Raw genomic sequence first — 10,122 nt, forward strand, 5'->3', positions numbered from 1 at the left:
CCCTAGCCACTCCCAACATGGATTTCATTTTCACATAGAAAACATTTATTTGTTTAAAAGCAACTTCACTCAAACTTGAAGGGTCCTCTTTACCTTGGTCATGGGACCAAGACCAGGCCCAGGACTGGACTGGAGCAGCTGGTTAGCAGCTGATTTTGTAATATTTATATTTTAACCTACTAAAAACGTGTGTGGTCCATCATGTGACCACTTGACAGTAAAGAGAGTTTGATGAGTTACAGTACTCCTTCACTCCACTAACCGTCTTCAGTCACACGGATTACATTCTGACAGTCGACTACAGCCTCATCTTGGGTCAAATGTCACTTCAAATCTTGTTGTGTCATCTCACAACTAGCTGATTTTGTGTCATATGATCACTGTCAGTCTTGACGTTCAACTGACTGACAACGATGATGTCACCGCAACAGCGAGCAGAGGAAACTTTGCTCGGCATTCGGCTCATCGATGATGGCGCGCAGAGTCTCCAATCCCTCAAAAGACACGCTCAGAGTTCCCACCAGCTCTCCTCCGTCCATAACTGCAACACACAAAATATAGATTTATGTAGTATTTTTTAAATTATATATACAGTATACAAGTATAAATGGGATGAATAGTAATACTAGTAGGCAAAGCATAGAGCCTTGTGGGATACCATATTGATCACACATAAAAAATACAAGTACAATAAAGTAATATTGCTTGGCGATGAGAAAGTTGGTGATTATCAGACCATTGAGGTTTGTCTCCATCACGTTGCCTTGTTTGTGCAGCAGGTCTGGAATGTTCAGGAAGGCCACGCCCACATCTTCACATTCCCTCTCCTGCTCCTCCTCCTCCGGAGGCTCGCTCACCACTGTGAACCGAATTCTGTCCGACGACAACAAACTTTAGGAAGGGAGGGCGGCGAGAAGAACCAGGAGGAAGACATGGGGTGGTCTCACCTCTCCATGTGTGGGTTCTTTCCTTGCAGGACATCCCTCAGCAGCCGGCGTCTTGGCTTGTTGGTGTCAGCGTCCACGGGAATGACTGTGGAAGGAACTTAGCTTTTAGAAGAAAGATGTAAGTAAGGAAACATCATATTAAAAGCTCACACCTTTGCTATAGTTGAAGCTGACACTTTTTCCTGGGGGGGGTTTGGGCAACGACAGGGGGGTCTCTTCTGTGGGCATGTCCAGAAAGGAGTACTCCACAAAGAAACGCACTATGCTGCTGTCCTTTGACACCCGAGACTCTGCCGGCAGGCTGAGAGACATGACCTCCACCCGCACTCGCTCCGACACCTGAGAAGGATCACCACTAACATGTTGTCTCCACCTGACATAATGAGCCATCACGGTGAGATGTTCACTGACCTTCGTGCTGCTGGCCAGGCAGTGGACAATGCAGTCATCGCTGTCAGACTGAGTCGAGTCTCTCCGATTTCGTCTGCACCCCGGCGCCATCTCACCATCTGTGGAGAAGATGTGTGAGTCAGCAGTGTGAGACGGTGTAAAACCAGAACCAGGAGCTTGGCTGAGGACTTATAGTTGGGCGCGGTGAAGAAGATTCACCTTGAAGAACGTCTTGGTTGATATCGCACAGTTCCGAGGTGCCTTGGGAGCTTGAAGGCACCAGCTGCCCTTCAGAGAGCACAGAAGATTCATCCTCCTCTTCTTCTTCTTCTTCTTCCTCTTCTTCTTCGTCTTCGTCTTCCTCTTCGTCTTCCTCTTCTTCTTCGTCTGCTGGGCTGGGAACCGTCCTGGACGACGCCTAAAAGAGGAAGATCAATTCATGATTTTCATGATTAATTGTGGCATCAATAGACATGCTACATATAATCTTTGTGTGCCGTTTTTAAGAGACCGCCACCTGCTGGACAAGAGGCATGTCTTCCAGGAAGGTGACTCTTCTGGCAGCCTGTGGCTCTTTACCCAGATTTTTCTTTGTGGACTTTAGTAGCGCTTCCTAGGCAGGGCGGACAGAAGACATTAGGACATTTACAAACAAATAAGTGCCCATAGTTGACCTTGTGTCCTGACCTTTGAGGCAATGGTGTCAGAATGAGACGGAGAGGAATCAAAGTGGCCTCGGCTTTCCTTGGTCTCCTTCTTGCTGCCTCGCACTTCCTCCACTGGCTTTTCCACTGGGAAGACTGCAGACTTTATAGTGGTCTGGAGCAGGCCCGGTGGAGTGACGTAGGGAAACTTCCACTTGAGTGCAACATCAATGTGGCCCACGTGGCGTCCAGAAAAGTCGTAGAGGTCAAACTCACCTAAAAACGAAACCGGGAATACCATCAGGAGGTGCTCCAAAGGAAAAAAAGAACAGCAGACACGTGAAGACTCACCTGAGATCTCCTTGTCCTGGACCAGCAACTCCAAAGGAATACCGGCTTTGCCCAGATAGACGTCCTTCTGCTCCTCCTTGTAGTCAAACACGTAAAGGTTAAGTGCCTCGGACCGCAGGTACTTATCCAGACAGGCATCCATCGCAACAGAGTAGGACTTGATGTCACTGAAGTGAGGGTCATAGCAGTCGTGCACGGTGGAGGTGGGGTAGTCTGGGAAGTGGAAGAACTTGTAGACCACATAGGGGCTGGGCTGAATGAAGGATCTGGACTGGAGCTTTTTGCAGCTGCGCACACTGATGTCCAGTTCATTCCGGCTGCTGGTTCCTGATGGAACCGGAGATGTCTCTTGTGTCTTCAATCTGGACTGAATATGGAACATGCTTATGATGTAAACTAAATGAAACAGATCATGATTGAAAAAGGACCTCATGTTGTCTAGGCGGATACAGGTACCTGCCCATCATGGCTTCCAGCCGCCATCAGTCTGTCTTTGTACAGACGTCCACTTTCTGTGATGGGAACACGCAGCTTGATCCAGTAGTCCAGAGACCCGAACAAGCCCTCCTCACCAGAACTTCCTGAATGTGACCAATGATTATGACGTCGCACTTCATGGAAAGGACATCACATCAGGGCAAAGGAAGTACTCACCAACCAGCGGAAGGCTCCCGGCCACCATCCCGTCCTTCTGGAGGAGTCGGTGCAGGTGAAGCTGCGCGCTGGCCACCGTCCTCCACTTGAGTCCAAGAGCCTGGTGCAGCTCCACCCTCACAGAGTGCCTATGGAGGTATTCCAGGAAGTTGTCATCCGGGCTCACCACGTATTTTGACGTGAAGCCGTATTTGGGAGCCGGGCCCGTCACCACCGGAGTGGCATGCAGGTCAAAGAGGTAGAAGGCATAAGTGCAAAAGGTGGCGGGGGCAGGGTCGCCCAGAGTCTCCAGGGCATCTGGCGTCAGAGTGGCACCAACTATCTGAAGCTCCACAAGGTTCTCTTCCTCTTCTAGATGGAGCATTGCGTCTTCATCTGGAATATTGGCTTTGAAGACGGAGCCGTAGGCAACATCTCGCAGCTGAGCTGTCACAGGAAGTCACATGAACTTAAGAACCTTGCAACGCCACCTGGTGTTGCCATAGTAACCACAGGGAATGTTGTTGAAGATGAGTACCCTGCAGTTTGTGGAGCTTGGCATCCTTGGCGGCTGCCATCTGCGTGTGATGTTCCAGCTGCTGCGTATAAGTGCTTTTGTCACGCTCCACCTTCTTCTGGACGATGTCTAGCTCCGCCTGCAAATATGGCACAGTTAGCTTTAGCATTTGGGTCTCAGCTTGCCAGTGGAACCCAAAGTGGTGAGGATCTTTTGAAAGATCTGTTGGTACCTTGAGGTCACTACTGATTTTGCTTTCCATGGTCAGCAGCTGTCTGACCTTCTCCAACTCCTGGATGGTTTCAGCATGAGCATCTTGTTCGCTGATGCTGCCACCACTTGGACCGTTCTGGCCTTCCTGGAGGAAGCTCAACTCCCCGCCACGTTGAGATTTACGTTCCTGTAGGGCGACATGATGAGAATGATAGTGGTACCCTTCTTTTATGGTTAGAAGGTCGGCACGGCTACACCTCACCTTGATGAGCAGCAGAGCTTCCGTTAGTTCAGCCACATCGTACTCCTTGGTCTACAAAAAAAGTAGACAAGCGTGTAACACAAGATAGGACCGTAATATGGCAACCCTTCTCACCCTGCTGTAGACGTCCACGCGGCATTGGAGCTCCTTCAGCTGCTGCTTCTGCTCTGCAAGCTCAACAAGAAGTTTCTGGTTTTCTTCTGTCAGCTTCTCACTAGCGTCTAATCCGAATTAAACCCAATGTTATCCATCAAGTCATATGGGGGCGCAGCAAAGTCATGTCAAATATGGAAGTCACGCACCCCTCTCAGCCTTGACCTTGTCCAGAATTTGGTTCTTGTCATGAAGGTCAGCCTGCAATGCTGTCTCCAGCTGCACGATGTGCTGCTTGAGTTGTTGCTCTTGAACGCTCCACTTCTGCTGCTGAGACACGTCAAACATGCTGCAACAAGATACATATTGTCATAGCATGCTCTGTCAGCGTGGGAGGAGCCTTCAGCACAGCGCCTCACCTGTTGACCAGTTTCTCGTTTTGCTCCTTTAGCAGCTCCTTTTCCTGCTCCGCCTCGCTGAGTTGCTCCTGTAACTGATGGTGGATAAAGTGATCAGCGGCGGTGGCAGGGGCGGGTTCAAAGGAAAGCGAAGAAGCACAAGTACCTGCTGTAACTTGGCTTGTGACACCTGCGAGCTCTGTAGCTGCGTCCTCAGCTCCACGCTCTTCAGATGTTCATCCTTCAGCTGAGATGACAGCTCGGCCACCTTGGAAGTGGCTGCGTCATAGCACGCTTTCTGTGTGCGCTGACTCTGCAAAACATGGTCCATACGCTACTCCATCTTGTCAGCCTCCAAAATACACATAGCCACTTTAAAGCAGAGCTCATTCATTTTCTACTGCTTTTCCTCACAAGGGTCGCGGGGGTGCTGGAGCCTATCCCAGCTGTCTTCGGGCGAGAGGCGGGGTACACCCTGGACTGGTCGCCAGCCAATCACAGGGCACATACAGACAAACAACCATTCACACTCACATTCATATCTATGGATAATTTGGAGTCGCCAATTAACCTAGCATGTTTTTGGAATGTGGGAGGAAACCGGAGTACCCGGAGAAAACCCACGCATGGGGAGAACATGCAAACTCCACACAGAGATGGCCGAGGGTGGAATTGAACCCTGGTTGAAGCAGAGCTATTCAAGTAAATTAAATAAAATTGACACATTTTCAGAATTAAGAATCGGTGAGGCCCGACTACTACCTTCACTATTATTCTTACTAAATTTATAATACAACAAAGATACCCTAAAAAAAATCTAATGACATCACAGGCTGCATGGCGTCCAAGCGGTTAGCGCGTAGGCCACACAGCTAGGAGATTTGAATTCCACCATCTCTGTGTGGAATTTGCATGTTCTCCCGGGTTTTCTCCGGGTACTCCGGTTTCCTCCAACATTCCAAAAACATGCTAGGTTAATTGGTGACTCCAAATTGTCCATAGGTATGAATGTGAGTGTGAATGGTTGTTTATCTATGTGTGCCCTGTGATTGGCTGGCAATCAGTCCAGGGTGTACCCCGCCTTTCGCCCGAAGACAGCGGGGATAGGCTCCAGCACCCCCGTGGTAGAAAATGAATGAATCAATGAAATGACGTCACAATCAATGTGTTTACACTGGTTCAATATCTCTATAATAGTGCTTCTCTGCGGCTCTATTGCAAGACCACTATTCAAAGATCTTCTATTTAACAGGAGCACCTTTTTAAAAGGACATATTGCAAAACAAGTTGTTTTTGTCAACTCTATATGACAGTGCTCTGCTTTAAAGAGTCACCTCTTGCAGGTGCAGGAAACGGCCCTGTAGCTCCACGATGGCATTGGATCTTTCTGATAGCTGCTTCTGCAATTTGATCATGGTGACGTTGCTGTTGATCTGCGACCTGCCAGCCAACAGCCAAGTATCACGTAATCATTGGCAACACCATCATCATCGCCACCACCACCACCACAGGTGTAGAAAGCGGGTTTCACCTGAGTTCTGACTTGTTTTGTTGCTGAAGAGCCACCTGCTTCTCCTCCTCCAGCTGCGCAATGCGCCTCAGTTGCGACTCAATCACGTTCTCTCTGCCGCACGAAAGAAACAACCATCATCATATCATTTTACCAATGTAGTGCCAATTCACAGCAGAAGTTATACAAAGGTACTGTACACATGGAGCAGGTCTCCAACCATGCTCCTCAGTCATTAACCTTCCTCTTGTGTTAGCTTTTTGGTATCATCTCTTATGTTAGCGGGTCGGTTTTGACCCATGTATTAAATCAGCTATAAAATACACTAAAAACAATAAGTTACCATCAAATTTGCTTCTCATGTCTTGGTTACCTTCTTAGACTTCCTCATCCATGAAAATGTTGGTTTTAATACTTTTGGTGTGGGCATGTAGGCCTTTTTTTGTCACTATACCCGTCGATTTCAATTTCCAAAAATGTTAAAATGAACCTCAAAAGAATCATATTAATACATTGAAGGTTCTTTTGCTACCTGGCTATTACTGAGAGCTATGGAACATAGTATGTCTTAAATCAATTAGTTTTATTTATTTTCTCATTTTAGTATTAATCACTAAAGAAACATCTATGGTGTTCGGGTCAATTTTGACCCATATATATTAATGTTAAGAAAAGGTAGAAAAAGTTAGGTCCAGATCTTGGTTCACTGTACTTCTTGCCATTCTTTCCATGATCCAAATTGTAAATGTGAAATCAGCCAATCAAATGAGTGAATTCACCTCACATGTCTGGACTTTGTTTTTCTGCTGGTATATTGGAAAACCAGTAAAAATGAGAATCCCCTGAAGCTTACATGATGAGAAGAGGATCTGGTTGTCATTGTGTTGGCTAATTGTACACTTATGATTTCAGTTGTGGCTCAAAATATTGCTTTATAGTCATATTATTATAGCCGTACAGTGGTCATAATTTCAACCAGACCATTTTAAAATGTTGTAAAAATTCTATTTTTGGTTTTATTTTGTTGAAATAGAGTTTCCTGACAAAGTCAAAAAGCCTTGATGCAATAAACAAATGTTATGTGATTCTTTTTATGCATTAAAAAGTAAAACGGGTCGGTGTCGACCCTGACACAAGAGGAGGGTTAAGCACCTGAACAAGCACTTGGTGACGGAAGCAAGCAAAAACTCCCTCTATGATAAAAACCTCAGGTTCTGTGGGAAGATGGTCTGGGTTCAAACCGCTGGGTTTGAGATAGAGTGGTCAAAAGAGACAACAAATACAGCATAGACGGGTTGAGGGTGGAGAAAACAATGGGTGCAACGACAGTTTTATCAACAACAGTCATGGTCCCATAATGACAGCAACAGCGGTAATGGTCCGTTCAAGAAGGCCTAGAGTCCTCCCTCCCAGAAAAAAGTTGCAACAATCAGTAATTTGAGTTGGACTAGAATTGGAACTGTTTGCTGAAATAACATAGAGCAGGGGTCTCAAACATGCGGCCCGCGGGCCAAATGCGGCCCGCAGGACACTCGTTTGAGGCCCCCGCCTTGATATGAAAGTTTAATGTTAGTGCGGCCCGCGCAAGTTTGATATGGATGCTGTATGGTATCATGTACACAGAAAAAATTATTACGTTTGATTAATGATCATGTTAAAGGTTAAATAACTGTTAAGTTATCCTCCCTATCCGTGTGGAAGTGGTAAATCTTTGGCTATTTAAGTTTAAAGGAAATAACTTGAAGGCTACCGTTTAGGTCGCTAGCTCTCTAGTTTGCGAGTTAGCATGTGTCTCAAGACCCTACAGTTGTGCAATATGTTGTAAATAAATAAAGTATAAATGTGACTATAGTTGTGTTTTGTCATGTCTACAGGGCTCTAATAATGCTTTGTTCATTTTAATCTGAAAAAATAATTTGTCTACCCACCAACTATATGTGGTTTCTTAAGTTTTTATTATTTGCAGTTTTATTATTATTATTATTATATTTATTTATTACTGATTGATTGATTTTCTTTATTCTTGATTTGTTTATTTATTTTTCATTTTGTGCAGAAAAATAAAAATTAAGATATTTGAGAACAGTGGAATGTTTTATCAGAGCTTTTATTGTAGAAAATCGGAACCAAAGCACTAAAAAAGTTTGTATATTTTTCTGTTTTTAATAAATGCGTTGTTTTTTTTTTGGAAAACCTGATGCGGCCCAGCCTTGCCCAGACCCTAGCTCCAGTGGCCCCCAGGTAAATTGAGTATGAGACCCCTGACATAGAGCATAGAGTTGAGGATGGGGGGCGATAGCCTCCTAAAATTATTTCCACACTGTCTTCTAATTGTGGCGATGATTTTGTCTACCAGTGTTCTTAACATGTGTAAGGTGACAAATGCCTGTTAAGTTAAATGGACATGGTGCTCACAGATTTCGGGTCTTTTCGCGGGCCTCTTCCAGCAGGCTCTGTATGTATGGTGAAGCCTGGCCGGTTGGAGGTCTGTCATCACCTGCCAAACTTCTGGCACCTTTATGGAGAAAATGAACGAAGACCATGATTACTGACTTATTCTAAAATTGTCAACACAAGAAAAAAACATTTGTCAACAAGCAATGAAGCTGTGTTGTCACCACAGCAACACAAATATTGTTGAACTGTCTGCCATCATCATCATCAGCATCCCACCACAACAGAGAACAAAATAAGCATGTGACCTACGCCTGGGAGGAGTCAGCAAAGGAGACGAGACATCATCCTGTTTTCTGGGGCCAGGGGTGATGCGGGACTGGACACGTTGGTAAGGCGAGCGAGCTCCATTGGGGGATCCTAGCAGCTGCTGCTTGGCTACAAACAAACGCTGCTTCAGCCTCTCATTCTCTGCTTCAAGTGCTCGGACCTTCTCCTGGAACTCATCCATCATATCCTCCTTCTCAGCATCCAGCCTCCCCGATACTGGTGGACCAACCCCACTGGCAAGCTGCTCCATCCGACGACGGTCCTTGACAAGCCTCAAAAGCTTGGTGCCCAATCTATGTGTTGAGGTGATGGAGACAACATTGAAAGTTAAAAAGAGGCCCAAAATAGACAGACCCGTTGATGTCAGCCGGCCAATCACTTCTTGATCTTGTCCTCCTGTTGGTGGATGTGTTGCTTGAGAACCAGCGAGTCATCGTGCAGCTGCAGGAAGTTGTCCTCCAGCTCCTTCCTGGACACCCGCGACAGGTCCAGACGCACTCTCATATGTTCTGATTGGGGGGAGAGCAAAGGCCAATAGCTATTTCACACACTACAGAGTTACACAGACACACACACCTTGTGTAGTTCTCAAGGGGTTCGTGATGTATTTGACAGGCTCATCTGCTGCGGCGTCATCCATTAGAAAAGACATCTTTTACACTAAAAAAACAAGAAATAGTTTCAATGAAAAGACTGTTGTGCACATTTTGAGTAAACAAATGCTTAAACGTTGCTGCTAAATAGTGTACCAAAATTTGTTGCAATGAAAGAAATACAAGAAAAAGGGGGTGTTGACTCTCAACCAAACCTACACTGTTAGCATTGAAAAGCTAGCAGCTAGCTCCTGCGTTTAAACGTTAAACTTTACAACGAACACACTAATTGAGTGTTTCTTGTATTTCTCAGCAATCGAAAATGTAAAAATAATGTACCTGATTTCTTTTGATTTGGTTAGTCCGTCTTCGGACAATTATTTCATTCAGCTGTAAGTTTGTTGCTAATGAAAACAATTTTCTTCTTCGTCCCGCTGATCCTTGTACGCTCGTGTGGTAGACTCGAGACGCTCATTACTGCCACCCTTCGGTGATTGTGTCCATTACGCCATCAGTGTTACAGGTGATATGCATTTTCCTGTATCTCAGGACAACATAATCTCTATTTAAAAACATATTTCGAATTTGATCCTAATTTCACAGCAGCTTTTATGTAGAAAAATTGCTCGAATATGCATTTAGCAAATTTGGACCTTAATGAGGTTTTAAGTAGAGCTACAATATGTAAAAGCAAGGGGGAGAGGGGACAAAAAAGCATTTGGAACTTTTAATTGGAAAAAAATGAAATAGGTTGTTTTTCATCTGATCAAAAGTTTAAGTTCGGAACAAAAAAGTCAAGTAGTAGACCCAAAAAATTTACAACTGTACCGAGGATCTGATTGGCTGT

At 45.3% G+C, this 10,122-nt stretch overlaps 1 protein-coding gene across 1 annotated transcript; it reads right to left on the reverse strand.

The window, feature by feature from the left end:
* Positions 1-22: 22 nt before the first annotated feature.
* Positions 23-9,760, reverse strand: rpgrip1l (RPGRIP1 like). Its single transcript, XM_058075373.1, has 25 exons — positions 9,615-9,760; positions 9,259-9,342; positions 9,062-9,191; positions 8,665-8,975; positions 8,374-8,473; positions 5,980-6,072; positions 5,783-5,888; positions 4,615-4,761; positions 4,470-4,543; positions 4,260-4,399; positions 4,072-4,178; positions 3,958-4,008; positions 3,715-3,882; positions 3,504-3,621; positions 2,987-3,412; positions 2,789-2,913; positions 2,333-2,699; positions 2,025-2,257; positions 1,855-1,950; positions 1,557-1,755; positions 1,359-1,456; positions 1,100-1,286; positions 948-1,032; positions 737-873; positions 23-541 (listed from the first exon to the last, which is right to left on the reverse strand). The coding sequence occupies exons 2-25, from the start codon at positions 9,332-9,334 to the stop codon at positions 420-422; spliced, it is 3,696 nt and encodes a 1,231-aa protein (XP_057931356.1). The 5' UTR covers positions 9,335-9,342; positions 9,615-9,760; the 3' UTR covers positions 23-419.
* Between the last annotated feature and the right edge of the window lie 362 nt (positions 9,761-10,122).

Source organism: Doryrhamphus excisus, chromosome 6 (assembly GCF_030265055.1).
Source record: "Doryrhamphus excisus isolate RoL2022-K1 chromosome 6, RoL_Dexc_1.0, whole genome shotgun sequence".
In the NCBI taxonomy this organism is placed as follows: domain Eukaryota; kingdom Metazoa; phylum Chordata; class Actinopteri; order Syngnathiformes; family Syngnathidae; genus Doryrhamphus; species Doryrhamphus excisus.

Excerpts from the sequence above, each read along its gene's own strand:
- rpgrip1l (XM_058075373.1), bottom strand. The coding sequence starts at position 9,334 with ATGTCTTTTCTAATGGATGACGCCGCAGCAGATGAGCCTGTCAAATAC. Across the intron at positions 3,883-3,957 it reads AAGCTCTGCTGCTCATCAAG|GAACGTAAATCTCAACGTGG; the intron begins GTGAGGTGTAGC and ends GTCGCCCTACAG. Across the intron at positions 542-736 it reads GATGGAGACAAACCTCAATG|TTATGGACGGAGGAGAGCTG; the intron begins GTCTGATAATCA and ends TGTGTGTTGCAG.